Below are 15,074 nucleotides of genomic sequence, written 5' to 3'. Positions count from 1 at the left end.
CATGGCCCTCTGCTCTGGTCCCTGCTCCAGCACATTTGCAACTCATCAGAAATCCAATGAATGTATTATTTTTATGTTGTGAAACACCCTGTAATCTTTGTATGAAGGGCGGTATACAAATTTAATAAATAATAATAATAAAATAACGTATTGGGCCTCCAACAAGGGGTTCATTTATTAGCATGATGTGCATCAGCCAAGAGCTGCCTTCTTTCCATAGAAAGGTTGCAGTGATCAGCTAAATGGTACAGGCAAGGTGCAAATCCTTATACTTACATATGGGGTCCTTTCTCCAAACTGACTATAAAATGTCATTTTAACTTTTTGCTTGTGTCCAGTTCTTTGGTCAAAAGTGTAGCAAGATTCAAAGGGTGGGCTGTACAAATGGAGACTAACAGCAGTTTCCGTATGGCTTGGGTTCTCCACACGGTGTAAGCCAATGCAGTCTAACGAAAGAAAACACAAGAGCACTGGGTTAGATCATTTATCCAACAATTTTACCCTCAATTTTAGGATCTTTTAAAATAAAATAAAGTGAAATGCCTAGCTTCTATTAAAAATCTAGGTGAATTTTGCATAGTTATAGTCTGATAAAGGCCAACAGGATGTCTCCATTAATGTTAGTGAGATCTCAAGTGCTGTGAATTTAATCATCTACCACCAGTACAAATGCAGTATTCTCTTTTAAAGATGTTGTAAAAATTCTAGGGAAAATAAATGAAATAGAGAAGACCATTATTTTTCCAAGAACTTGGGTTGGAAAAGATGCTATATTTTAAATCAAGTTTGGAAATTCTCAGGGCCCCACCAGGCTTCTTTAACTAGCCATCAGGCTTCTCTAGGCCTCACCTTCACCAGCCATATTCTACATTTGAGTTCTTTCGCCAAGCTGAAATGTGTCCTCCAACTCTTGCTCGTGGGGATAGAGGTAGAGAGATGTGTGTAACAACACTGACTTTTGCATGGTGCTGGAATGTAGCTCATTGTGCAATGGGTCACATTCATTGGTCTGCTCACTTTTGCCTCTAGTCCTGCCTCTCACTGGAATGCTTCACCTGGAGCGTTGTGCAGAGGAGCAAAGGGCCCTCTTACTCAAAAGATTCCCCAAACTGTATTTTAAGCAGATAGTAAGGACATTAGCCCTATGATGAAGGAAATAATTCTTCTGGGGTGAAACCTTTATTCTTCCAGTAATTGGTTCTGCCTTTTCTAAGTATAACTAGCCATTTTAATGCCTTATGTAAAAATATCAAGTTATTTACCATTGTGATGTCATAAACAGGTCTTTCAAATATGGTACCATATTTTAATATCCAAAAAAATTCACAAAATTTGACAATCTTCAGGTGCTACCTTAGCATCAGTAAACATATTATTGTTGCTTTAGAAAATCTGAACACATGAGCTGGCTTAATGCAAAGCTTATAGTTGAATTAATATTGTATAAAGGAAGCCAAATTGCCACCTACCCATCTTTGAGCTGTAAGTTGTGGACATCCATTTCTTGTAAAGTCTCATAAGCAACACTCTCCCATACATGTGATTCCACCCCCCTTTTTGCTTAGCATACCTTTCTGTGTAGCAACTATTTTAGTTTGAAGATGTTCAGAAAGAAGAGACAATGCCTTTCGGCAATGTTCAAAGTTGCTTGTGTGCATACATCATTTGTTTTTGATTTCATTCCAAATCAAAGAGTCAGATTTAAAGGGAAATATTAGAATTTCTGCAAATATGAAAAGAGACTGCAGCTGTAGAGATTTTGAGGAAACTGTGATGTCACTGATAAATTTTGCTAATAATCTGTTCTTTGGCGATGGCTGGGTATGTCTAGATAGGAATTCAATTAAACAATAGGACCATAACTCAAAGGCATTTACATTTCTTGTAAAGTCTCATAAGCAACACTCTCCCATACATGTGATTCCACCCCCCTTTTTGCTTAGCATACCTTTCTGTGTAGCAACTATTTTAGTTTGAAGATGTTCAGAAAGAAGAGACAATGCCTTTCGGCAATGTTCAAAGTTGCTTGTGTGCATACATCATTTGTTTTTGATTTCATTCCAAATCAAAGTGTTCGGACATGAAAACAACAGAAAGGAAAAAACATAGCTGAGATTTTAGTTCCTTGTAAGAGGTGTGCGTGCGCCAAGTATTGAACTGAAGTTGTTTCCCCAAGGAAATGCAGAGAGGACATTTTTCTCATCTGGCATACAAGAATAAACCGCAACTGAAAATACCCAAGATCAACTAAGGCCAATGTGGCATGTGCCATCTTGACATTATCTTGGCAAAGATGGCTTCTGTAAGATGGAAGGATCAAATCATGTTCTACCATTATTTATTATTATTAGTTACATTCATACTCCACATTTTTATTTTAAAAAGCCCAAGGCAGCTAACAGTTATGGAATCCCCAATGCAAAAATAACTAGTCTACTCCATGTAAGCTCAGACATTCTAATCCTCAAAGTCAAAATAATGAATCCCACCTGAAATCAAAGCATGGAGAATTCTGGTGGTAAGCATGATAAATTGGCCAAGTTTCACAAAATTCTGAACAGAACTGAAATACAGTACTTTGAATATTTTGCCTTGAAGTGCAGCCCTCACTCAGTTCTGATACTCCTTTTGCAACCCAAACATACCGTATTTTCACTTCCTTCTCTTGTCTGTTAAGTTTATGTCAAAAATTCCCAAATATTACAAGAGTCTGCCTCTCCATGACTTGGGTGAAAATCCACTGTGTATGATTAAAGTTGTGAGGTGTTAAAGTCCCCATTTTAATCCATGGTGAGTGCAGAATAAGCAACTAATGCGATGGATGCTATCCATCGGTTCTATAACAGGTGCTGTACAGGTCCCAGCCAGTGCTGTTGACAGCCATGCCAGAAAATGGCTGGAAGGATGTGGCTGGGGAGTAGACTGAAGACAACGTTGCAGTCAGCCCCAGGTGAGGATCCTGTTCCAAAAGTTGTCCATGAAGCTTTAGTATTTCTTCCTTACCACAGCCCTTTTTTTTGCCTACAGACACTACCTTGGGGGTCTCTGGTTTTTTGTGATCAAGACACTTGCTACCATGCTTAAATTTGATTTGGGGGGGGGGTGAGGGGAGCTCTACCTATCATCTCAGTTTTCAGAACCACCACAAAGGTTGGTGGGATATAATGGAAGATACTAAAAACAGATTAGGATAAATAACTTTTTTGGAAGTGCTGCATGCAACCACGGTGCTTGTAGCAGCATTTAAAATCCATCCCATGGCATCTATTACAATAGGTCTCTGTGTTTAAAAGGAGTACCAGTCAAGGTCAGCAACACTATGCACAGGAATCTTATGCCTAATTTGTAAACTCTAAATTCTGCACACAGTAGTTCAGATATAAGGAAGAAACGAAGTGGGCTATTAGCAGAGGAAAGATTAGACTTATTCTATAACATGAAATGTCCCCATGTGTCCTATTCTTTTATCCAAGAAATGAAAAAAAAAACACCTTACCTTCCAAGATTTGAAACGTCTAGCCAAGAAGTTATAAGGTTATTTGGGTATCTACGATGAACCAAAACAAAAGGGCTTACCATTAATATAAGCACACTGGTTTTCTTTCAAAACCCTTTCAGATTTCTTCAGCAGCTCTCCAGTCCCCTTTTTGCCAGGCCACTCAAACAGCGTCTCTTTTAGATTTCCTTGAAGCATTTTCATAAAGCAGTGTGAATCTGTGTGATCATGGATACTGCTGTATATGTACACAAACACAAAAAAATACCATTATGAAGTTAGCAGCTGATAGCTTTGTTGTACTTTTAAATATACAGCCGACTCTCAACTTGCATAAGGGTTGTGTTCTGTGGATAGCACGTAAAGCCGAAATTGCATATGATCAAAACAATCCTGGACCTGCCCCCATGCAAGCATCCTTTTCTGAACCCCGCAGGCTTACCACGCAAAAAAAGAGCTTTCAAGCTTTCTGACATGCATTTAATTTGTGCAGTGTCAGCTGGCTGGCCACTAAGCACATAAAGCTGCAATCGAGTAAGTTAAATGTGTGCAAGTTGCAAGTTGACTGTACAGTAGTATAAACATAATGTATCATAAAATGATTACGGCTGCAATCCTAACCCCATTTATTTGGGAGTAAGCCCCATTGAAGTCAATAGGGCTTACTGTGTTGTACATCTAATACAAGACAAATATTGTTATTGCCCACATCATTTTATAGTGGTCTTGAAAGTGGGATGAAAGTGAAAAAAGTCAAAGTGAAAAGAGAGTCAGATTTAAAGGGAAATATTAGAATTTCTGCAAATATGAAAAGAGACTGCAGCTGTAGAGATTTTGAGGAAACTGTGATGTCACTGATAAATTTTGCTAATAATCTGTTCTTTGGCGATGGCTGGGTATGTCTAGATAGGAATTCAATTAAACAATAGGCGATAACTCAAAGGCATTACCTGGGAAAGGACTTGGGCTGCAATGATGGAGCTACTTGACCAGCATCTACACAATGTGTATGAATGAGAAGTGAAGGGGAAATGGTGCCTCAGTGAAAAGGCACGAATTTGTATGAATTGAGGGCAAGAGAGGTGAATGTTGCTGGCTAGTACTATGCTACTCGTCAACAGCAACCACCACTAGAACTGGCAGTCTCTATGTTGCTTGTGGGTAGCAAGAGTGCAGACACAGCCTGCCTGTTACTTACACAACCTTTTGCCTGGAAGCTCTCTTATAGTTGTCCATTGAATTTAATTCCATTTAAGATAAAAACCGATGCTATATTTATGTTTGGCTTTCGGCCCCAGCCCTCTAACAAAAAAGCACCACTACCTCCAGAGATGAAACTTCTCATTTCAGATACACATAATAGTTTTCTTTTACATCATGAACTCGATTCAAAACAGTCACTCATATTTTCCATTGGAAAATATGTGGCAGTGTTCTTTCTCTGTTACTGGCTATATTCTGGAGCAGGGGGGGAAACGCCACGTTGTCACTCCCCCATTCAGATTTAATTGACTCCTTGACTAACTGGTGCTGCTTGTGCAACAAATTAAAACAAGCTGTGGTTTCTTATTTTTAAACAGCTGCTCGTCTGTCTCGCAAACCACAATGCACTTGGCAGAAACTTAGAGTGCAATTCTGGAGAAAAACCACAGATAACCAACAGCCCAGTTTGGGCACAATGCTAGCTAAACGAACCTTGAACTCAAGCATTCCTCCTTCGGCATGGCCACCAGCCGAAGATTAGGAACACTCACTTCCTGGTTTAAGCTAACCAATTTTGACTTACATCTAGCCTTTTAACTCAGTTGAAACTGTGGTTTGTTGCATTAAACTAGAATAATAAACTATGGTTTGACCCAGGCTTGTTTCAGTATATCAGTTTTAACTCGCCACAGTTTGCCCTTGCCAGATGCAATGATAAAATGAGGTTAACCTGAAAATTCTTCTGTAGGTTCATTCCTGTAGCAGTAAACTGTGGCCCAACATTACATTCAAACTGATCCATTAGCTTGCAGTGTTGAAAAAAGTAATGATCCTATGTCAGGTTTGCAGAGTTTGTGACCTGCCACCAAGCTCAATACAGCCCAACAGTCACATACGGTTGCCTGCAGAAGCCCGTTGTTTTTTCTGTGGTCACAGAAAGGCAGCAAAAGCAAGTTATTTATTCGGCCTCTAGTAGGCTACCATACATGGGTAAGTTGTCTTTTTAGTCTGAATGGTCACAAGTGGGACAGGGCGAGGCAGCCCTAGATAAATCTGCATAACAATGTGCCAGATGTGCTTCTGCTCCTCATTAGGGGAGGCTGAAACTCTTGTTCATTATTGGTTTTCACTTCAGTAATCTTTGTGCAGACTTGCCCCAGATCGGGTCATAACAAGATTTATTAATAGAACTTGTTTATGCTTGGTGGGATTCACCTAATGAGTCCCATCAGCACAAAAAGTTCTACTTGTGTAATGGGGTTCCCCCTTCTCTTCCGCCCACGTCCTCCCAAATTGGCTTAGGGTATGTGTGTGCATGTGCGCCAGGATCAAACCAAGCACAGGGATCACAGGTAATAATGTAAGGTTCAAAGCAACCTAGGAGTTAAAGGCAGGTAACAGTATTGTTAATAAAGACACCCCACCCCTTGAAGGCTCATAGGACACTAGATTTAAAGTGAACTAAAAATAATACTACGCGATGATAATAAACTCATTCCCAAAATCATTTCCTGAACTTCCTAGCATCCAAAAGTATATTCTCTGCCAGCTTAACTTGCTGGACAGCTCACTATGGTACCAAAGGAATCCTATAGTTCAGCTCTTTCTCACTGTCCATAACTGTAATTGTATGAAGACAAACACAAGCTGCATCCCCTCCCCAGGTATCTTTTGCTGCCCCCAGCAACTTCTTTCTGATGAATCTAGGTAGCTAGGTAAAGGTAAAGGGACCCCTGACCATTAGGTCCAGTCGTGACCGACTCTGGGGTTGCAGCGCTCATCTTGCTTTATTGGCCGAGGGAGCCAGTGTACAGCTTCTGGGTCATGTGGCCAGCATGACTAAGCCACTTCTGGCGAACCAGAGCAGCGCACGGAAACGCCGTTTACCTTCCCACCGCAGCGGTACCTATTTATCTACTTGCACTTTGACGTGCTTTCGAACTGCTAGGTTGGCAGGAGCAGAGACCGAGCAATGGGAGCTCAACCCGTCGCGGGGATTCAAACCGCCGACCTTCTGATCAGCAAGTCCTAGGCTCTGTGGTTTAACCCACAGTGCCACCCGCGTTAACACAAATCTTGGAATCTGAGCTACTCTTTCTTTGCTATTTAGGGGTGTGTGTATACCCCTGCACATATTTTCAGAAGAAAGATAGCAGCCAGGAAAGTGTCACCCTTCCCCACCTACTGAATCCCCTTGCCATCAGTTTTTTCCTTCCTGGTGCAGCAAAAGCACATCTGGGAATCCCAACTGGAAGGAAAAGCAGTGGGATGGGAGAAGGGTTAAGCAAACACCACCTGTAGCTTTCCTAGTGCAAATTACATTTTTGTGAAAACAGAACTCCTCACTTCCACAGTCCTCAGAGTCTTAAATCATTGCATCACAAGACAGCATTTTACCCAAATGGAAACAGGGCATTTCAGGATTCAATGCAACAGCTGCAAAGGCCTTTGGACCCCAAATATTGGCATATTGGGTAGCATGCAATTTTAGTCAGCGTAGAGGCATTGAAATGAATGAATATGACTAACTTTGGTCCATTAATTTTGATGGGTCTACTCTGAATAAAACTTAATTGAATGCTACCCATTGTGTTCTGGGAATTGTCAAGGGTACATTGACCAGATCTTATTGATTTACAAAATTGGGGTTCTGAGGGGGAACTCTCTCACTTGACAAACCCTGCTTTAGTCTAGAGGCAGAGACAGCACAATGCCCCTTTAGTAAAACACTGGGGCTAACATACATAGAGCAATGAAAAACCTACTACCATTGTAAGAAAGCACAAAGAAGGAAGTCACCAAGTGGTTCTACAACAGTTTGCTCTGACAAAGAAGCATCACATTCCTCATGCTTAAGAGATGTCTGATAATTGTCTGTTTTGCAGAGGCAAAAGAAAAAGGGTATATACCGGTATAACTAGTACATAGAGAGAAATGGTTCTCAAAACAGTAACATATGGTTTTTTTGGGGTTTTTTAGGGACTTTGGAAAATCTGGTACCTCTGGCTTGCAGATGAGGCTGGATCTGCACAGTGTTGATTGGCCAGCCCTTGTGTCAATTACATATTCACCTGCCCCACCCTTCCCTGAGCAGGATCACACACAGAACTTGGGGTACTCACCCAGAGATTAAACACTGATTAACTGAAACAATCAAATATGCAAAAATGGACCCTTAAGAGCTGGTGTACTGCTTTGGTTTTGTTTTAAATAGTTGGATTTTTTAAAAAAAAATCATGCAGGGAACCACCCAGCTTTCGGAGAGGTTAGAGTTAATGGAATTTTATAATATACCATCTATATAAGATTACAATACTTTTTTGTGTGTGGCACAGATGCAATGTATTTAATAATAATAATAATAATAATAATAATAATAATAATAATAATAAAAATTTATACCCTGCCCATCTGGCTAGGCTTCCCTAGCCACTCAGAATATCAAAAACATGAAAAAACATCAAAGATTAAAAACTTCCCTAAACAGGGCTGCCTTCAGATGTTTTCTAAATGTCAGATAACTGTTTATTTGCTTGAAATCTAATGGGAGGGTGTTCCACAGGGCGAGCACCACTACCAAGAAGGCCCTCTGCCTGTACAGCTTTATATTATGGGGGAAATATATATAGCCACAAACCTGCCATGGCCTTCACCCCAGCATAAGATCATCAAGTTGAACTTTCCATTTCCTTTATCCACAAGATTTCTTGTGTACCTGAAAGAATAAGATACAGGGTTTTATTTTAAGAGCCATCATTGAGAAGCAGAAAAAGATGTAAGAAAAGTATATACAAATTTAAAAAATGAATGGTTGCTAATTTCCAGCCTGCTCCCCTACCCCAACCATCTAGTAATCTTTTGTGATTGAGCTGTATGACAGTTCTACTCACTGCATTGCTTTGAACAATTAGTGCCTCCTGCATACAAATTATCTTGATAATACTCTGCTACCTTACTGGGTAGTTCTAAGGTTCATTGAGATAATGTATCTGATAATATAGGTGAAATGCTTGTATTTCTCCCAAGTTTTATCTTTTATGGAAAAAAGCCACACATACACATAAACACACTCTTGCACTTGTCTATATATTGTGACCTATTTTCTTTCAGTCAGTGGCATCCTAAAACTGCAATATATTTATATCTTTATCACATAAGGGTCATAAAAATATATCACAGTGGTTTACAATGCTGAGTGAGTTGTATCCTTTCCAGAATCCTTCTCATATAAAGGAGAGTGAACAGAATCAAATGAAAAGTCAACAAGAATTAACTTTTGTGTAAAATACAAAATATTATTAAAAAACTAGGTTGTAAGTCTTAAGTAACAAATTTCAGGAATTCAGTTCCAGTGATTATAGACTTGGTACTTTATATATATCTATGTTAGCTGTTGGCATCTGTCTGTCTCAACAAACCATTTAAGTTAGTAGTACATTATATATACACATAGACGTCGAACCATTGGTCCTTACCTAGGTCAGTACTATCTATAGTGACTGGCAGTTGCTTTCCAGTGTTTAAGGCAAGAGTCCTTCCCAGCCCAGTGTGGAGATGTCAAGAATGGAACCCAGAATCTTGCATATGCAACGTATGTTCTCGGCTTCCACTACTGAGCTACGGTCCCCTTTTCTCTCTGTTGACTGGATTGCAAGGAACCATGCAATTTTTGCATGTACCTAAGGGAATCTGGACATGTCTTTCTCACGGAGCAGGTCCTCATTCCCTTTTAAGATTCCAAAGGTTTGTGACATGGCATAGTGGTCCGCCATTCAAAGGAAATGAACAAAGAAACCCTACTGGCCTTATGGGATAGCTAAAGTACCGGTAGTTCTGAATCCCAAGCCATCATGGAAGCACAGAAGTCAATCAGGCCCATCACAGTTGTGTGATCAGTGGGTCTTGGAAATCGGTGAGACTGAATAAACAAAACACTGGATTGTGGTGTAAACCCCATTAATTGCAGATTTGGTTGAAGCCCAAATATTTGGGCTTCATTTATCCTATTGCTATAGTTCAAGAATTCTGAAAAAAGACTAGATAGATATAAATTAGGGTGTAGAGTGATGGTTAACATTTGGTAAACACTGGAAAGCCAAGAAGACATATGGCGGGTGGGATCTTCAAGCTGCTCTGTAAATGAAATTCAGCAACACAACCTATAAATGGAAAAGCACAACATAACCCAAATACTTCTTGGGTAAGGTAATTTCTGCAATGAGATTGTAACTACAGAAGCTTTGTAACAACAAGGAAGTTACTGATTTTTTATACAGCTTGTTATCAAGAGGTCCCAACCATTTAAGCTACTTTTCTGCAGAAGATATACCGTATATGCAAATCCAAAGTGTGGGGGGGGGGATGTGTGAGAGGCTCTCCTGATAAAAAGCCAACTTTACAGGGAATTCTGCCAAACAAGATAAGAACAAACTAGTTTCACAATGCCAACAGCAAGTGTTGCACAATAATCGAAGATTAGAAATGGTATGAAAAAGACTAAAGGATACAACAAAGGGGGAGGGGGGGCCAGACTGAGCAGTGGCACCTGATTTATAATTAAATCAAAGCCTGACTTTTAATACGGTGCAGTAGACACACCCTGTTTTCACTTTTAAAGGTCAGGTGTGTGCACGCAAGTTTGAATCGGTACACAATCCAGTGGAGGCAAGTTTGCAGACGAGGGTTCCAAGGGGCCTTTTCCAACAGTCAAACGCCAGAAGGCTGAAAAGCCAGAAAGCCCCTGATTTGCTGCCAGTTCCTTGTCCCAAAAATATCTGTTAGAGAGAACACAATAACCTGACACAGATCAGAAAAAACCAAAAAACCTGGCTTGATGTCAGCCATTCGTTTTCCTCCTCGTTAACATTTCGAAAGCAGTTTATTTGCAAAAAGCGACCAAGAAGGCGCATCCGATCGATTCGCGCAGTAACAGCCTGCTGCTTAAGTCATTTGCGGGCCACAGCCCTATGAACTAGACATTGTCCTCCAGGACTGCCAACGCCCCTCCATCGATTCTTATAGAAGTACAAAAAAAAGCACACGAGTTCCAGCCTCCCCGGGAGGCTCGGGCTGCTATTTATCTCGAGCCAGCTCTCATTGGCCCAACCCTTCAGGGGTGTTGCTCAAAAGCGGCTCTGATTGGCCACCGGGTCCCCGCCCTCCCTCTGCCTCTAAACCTTCAATGCGTGGCACTTGGGAGAAGCCGGGAGAAAGCAGTCAAAAGGAGTGGGCGGGGCAGGGAACGCGCAAGGAAAGGGGGCGGGGCTGCGGGCGCCGTGAATGCGCTGCTCTCGCGCCCCAGTGGGGGTCACCCAGTAGCCTCCAAAGAGAACCCCAGCCTGCACTCAGGGTGGAAGGGGCTTTGAAACGAGGCGGATCATAGGTCTATCTAGCTTAATATTATCTACCTTCCGGGGTTTCAGGCAGGGGACCCTCGCAGATCTGGGCTATGGCAGCCTGGTTGTGGGATATTTCCCCTGCAAGGGAGGCTTTCCTGTGAGTAATTTTCAGGTCTTCAGGGCCATAGATCACAGAATCAGAATTGGAAGGGACCCAAAGGGTCCTCTAGTCCAGTGTTTCCCAACCTTGGGCCTCCAGCTGTTTTTGGACTACAACTCCCATCATCCCTAGCTAGCAAGACCAGTGGCCAGGGATGATGGGCTGTATTTAATATTCATAGTGAATTGTTTTCACTTTTTTATTGTTAGCCACTTTGCTAATATTCAGCCTTCAGGGCAGGTGTAAAGCACAAGAGGCAAGTATGCCAGACTGCTACAGACCATCCAGTATGTTTTGCAGCACATAATGGATTGGACTTAAGTCTCCCTCCAAACCCCCTTCCCAAATACGATACTCTGAACTAAAAGCAGAAGTGGAATCTGCATCTTAGAGCCCCTGCCATCCTCTTGATTTCATTACCAGCCTCCCTAATGAATTGGCTATTCATGTGCCTTTTCTGTTGTTGCTGCTGCTTACAAAGAAACACTGAAGATGACTTATTGTCACCTACATAAGTTAATCATTTAGAGGGAAAGTGTGCCAAAGAACAGGAACCAGAAGAGATCAGGCTTGATATGGGATTAAGAAATACCTGTTTTAACTTCTGCTAAAAATGCATTTGCAGAGAAACTGGCGTTTAAGCTAATTATAAATGTATTATCCACACACACACACACACTTTTCTGTAGGGAGAGTATCAGAATAGGACCCCAGTGCCATCCAGTGGATCATTGTATGGTTTATGGTCTCTTCAGTGAGGCAGAAGCTGGAAATAACAGGTCACGGGATAAGGTTCAGTTTGTGCCGCACACCCTATACAACACACATGATAATCTGGATGAACCGAAGAACCCACTTTTATGTTTCCACTAATCACTATGAATAGCTCCATAAAAAAGATGCTTTAGTTTCAGCATTAAGGGTTAATCAACAGTCATGCTGATTTATTCAAACAAACTGCTGTGCATGCAGCCATTTGAGTGAAGCAAGTTCTGAAGTTGCTTTGGTGATTTTCACCACATTAAAGACGGGGAGAGCCTGAACACCATGAAGTGACCATATACATGTATATTGCAGGAGTACCTATACTCAAAAGGGACGCGGGTGGCGCTGTGGGTAAAACCTCAGTGCCTAGGACTTGCTGATCGTAAGGTTGGCGGTTCAAATCCCCGCGGCGGGGTGAGCTCCTGTCGTTCGATCCCAGCTCCTGCCCACCTAGCAGTTTGAAAGCACCCCTAAGTGCAAGTAGATAAATAGGTACCGCTTTATAGCGGGAAGGTAAATGGTGTTTCCGTGTGTGGCGCTGGTGCTGGCTTGCCAGCTTGCCAGCTGCAGCTTCATCACGCTGGCCACGTGACCCGGAAGTGTCTTTGGACAGCGCCGGCTCCTGGCCTCTTGAGCGAGATGAGCGCGCAACCCTAGAGTCGGTCACGATTGGCCCGTATACTCAAGATGGTTAAGGGATAAACAATGCAATTATGATTATAGGGGCACATCTGATGTGCATGTAATGTCTTGGGCAAGTTTTAGAGGAAATTGCCAGTGATTGCTCATACCTGGATTTCTGGTTAGGTATAGGCTAAGCTTGTGCAGTAAAATTATGTACTCACTATAGTAGCAGCAGCATGCATCATCATTAATGAAAACCACCAGCTGATGATGCATGCTCCTTCTGCTTATATTATATATAGTTATGTATTAATAATAGATGTGGATTGTTTTAAAACTTTAACATGCAATATAAATGATATATCCTATTGTTCATTGCCACTTGGCAGGAAGTGACAGACAACTAGGCTACCAAGTGGCTGGAGGCACTTTTGGTCATCCAAGTTCATCCTCCATCACACTCAAATTAGTATGGTCAATTTGTGGTTCAGTGGCCAGTTATTAAAAAAATATTTATAACCTGCATTTCTTTCTTCAAGGGGAAAAACTCCAGAAAAATAAGGTGGACTTTGCACCATTTGCAAAACCCTGCTTAAAAGTGACAATTCACTTTTGGCAGTGAACCTGAGACTGCAAAAAAAGGCTAGCTGCCTTAATCCATGCTCTTGATTAAGGCTAAAATGTAATGTTTGAACAGTTGTACTAATGCTGATGGAGAGGAAATTACTGTTCACACTGCTGCAATTTTTTTTTGTCACTGACGCATTGACAATTCCCAGAGAGGGGCTTGCTGGGGCAGATACATTTCTTCATGCAGTCCATATGGAAAGGAAATGTAAATGCAAATCACCAACTATTTAACAGCTACCAATGGCTGAATTTAGCCTTGTTCAATACTACAGATTATGAAACAGGCCTCTGAGAAATTTTTTTAGTGATGATTATCCAGTAATTAAGGGAGGCACAGGACTTTTGTGACACAGGATTTGGAACGGTATTCAGTAGACATCTCATTAGTGCCTTCACCTCACCCCCACTCCTGGCACATGTTTTAGGCCAGGAGTAGGTAATATGATGTCCTTGAGAAGTTGTTGTTGGGACTACAGCTCCATCAGCATTTTCAATGGTCAGTAATAATGGAAGTTGTGGTCTACCACCACCTGGAGGGCACATTAACTCTACCTTTATTAGGCTGCCTCCAGATTTTCACCACTGGGCATATTGCTTTGTTGTGGAGTGCCATTTCAAATGGACTGGAATGCCCAAGAAAGAAGAGGAAAACAACTTTGGAAAAGCCCTAATGTTGCAAGATAAACCAGTCAAAGTTTAACATCTAACAGGCTAGTCGTGAAAAACACACCAAAAAAACACACCAACACACAAGCTACAAAATGAAGCCCAAACTAGCAAGAAAGGCTGTGACCCAAAAGCCTGGTGTTAATCTTGTCACCTTGACCCACTCCTCGGGTGTTTTGAACTAGACTTGTGCACATCGCTGTACTTGCAGCTGAAGGGATGGGCTGCCAGTTAGTCCGCCTGGGAGGCCTGCCAAAATATTTTCTGTAGGTATTTTCATTCCAGCTGTTTCTAAGGTCTTATCTTTAAAGTGCCAACCACCTCCAAGCTGCGCAGCCTCCCACTTCTCCAAAAGGAGATTTGAGCAACTCAAACCGCTGGCCTGAATGCAAGCTGCTAAAAAAAAAAAAAAAAGGAGCCACTATCTGCACAACACATATGTTAGCTATTAGCAACAAATTACATATGGAGCAAACGCTAAAAGATACACGGAAAGGAATCTGAGCAAGATATTTGGATTTGCAACACCTACGAACATCAAACGTGCAAACAAAGTAGAAGTGCGCCTGGAGAGTAGATTGCTATTTAATTTCTAAAAGATCCGCACTAATTTTGTACCAAACTTAATGAAATGCTCCAAGAAAATCACGTCCGTTTGGCATTTCAAGCAAAGCGACTCTTATTTTAAAAGCACATCTCGACCGCTTTTCGTTCCCAGGAGAATAGCTTATCCTACAGTAATAAACCAGCCAGCTTGTCACCCGCTTGCTTGTTCAGGCGAACTAATCCCCTTGATTCCCACCGAGTTTACCTGAACTGGTCAAACTGAGCATATTTGAGCCACTCCTCCGGGTTGCTCTCGTAAGTTTCCATTAAGGTTTGCACTTCTGCCACATTGACTTTGTCGCCGGAGAACAAGCGATGCAGGATCTGGATCAGCTCGTCCAGCGTCTGCGCCTTCCACAATTCCGTCTGCCCGCGATGATCCATGCTGCGCTTTTGCGGAGCCTGCTTCGAGTTGCACAATGGAAGCGCCCAGTCTCTCCTGCGTCGCTTCGCAGCCGGTGCCTTGGCTTGCCGCTATTTATCCCCTGGAGTTCGATGGGAACGTACCAAGTGCTCAAGGACAGGGAGCGCGCGAGGGAAGGCACCGCGAAACGGCTTCGGCTAGCCCTAGGCTTTTAGAACACGC

General features: G+C 41.9%; 1 protein-coding gene and 1 long non-coding RNA gene across 2 annotated transcripts in view; one reads left to right on the top strand and one right to left on the bottom strand.

Annotated features, from left to right (window-relative positions):
* The window catches only part of LOC309352236, a 26,619-nt gene extending 21,263 nt beyond the window's left edge, over nucleotides 1-5,356 (top strand). Inside the window, exon 2 of the long non-coding RNA XR_014161178.1 lies at nucleotides 5,077-5,356. This is a non-coding gene — a long non-coding RNA (uncharacterized lncRNA). The remainder of the gene's footprint in view (nucleotides 1-5,076) is intronic.
* The window catches only part of CDO1 (cysteine dioxygenase type 1), a 16,931-nt gene extending 1,857 nt beyond the window's left edge, over nucleotides 1-15,074 (bottom strand). The window contains exons 1-4 of the mRNA XM_081880598.1: nucleotides 14,694-15,074; nucleotides 8,337-8,414; nucleotides 3,577-3,734; nucleotides 277-446 (exon numbers count right to left, since the gene is read on the bottom strand). Coding sequence (XP_081736724.1) covers nucleotides 277-446; nucleotides 3,577-3,734; nucleotides 8,337-8,414; nucleotides 14,694-14,872 — 585 coding nt within the window. The 5' untranslated portion in view covers nucleotides 14,873-15,074. The remainder of the gene's footprint in view (nucleotides 1-276; nucleotides 447-3,576; nucleotides 3,735-8,336; nucleotides 8,415-14,693) is intronic.

This window comes from Podarcis erhardii (assembly GCF_964252035.2).
Source record: "Podarcis erhardii genome assembly, chromosome: 11".
Lineage (NCBI taxonomy): Eukaryota > Metazoa > Chordata > Lepidosauria > Squamata > Lacertidae > Podarcis > Podarcis erhardii.
The sequence above is the reverse complement of the archived record's forward strand: the minus strand, read 5'-3'. Positions and strand labels throughout refer to the sequence as shown.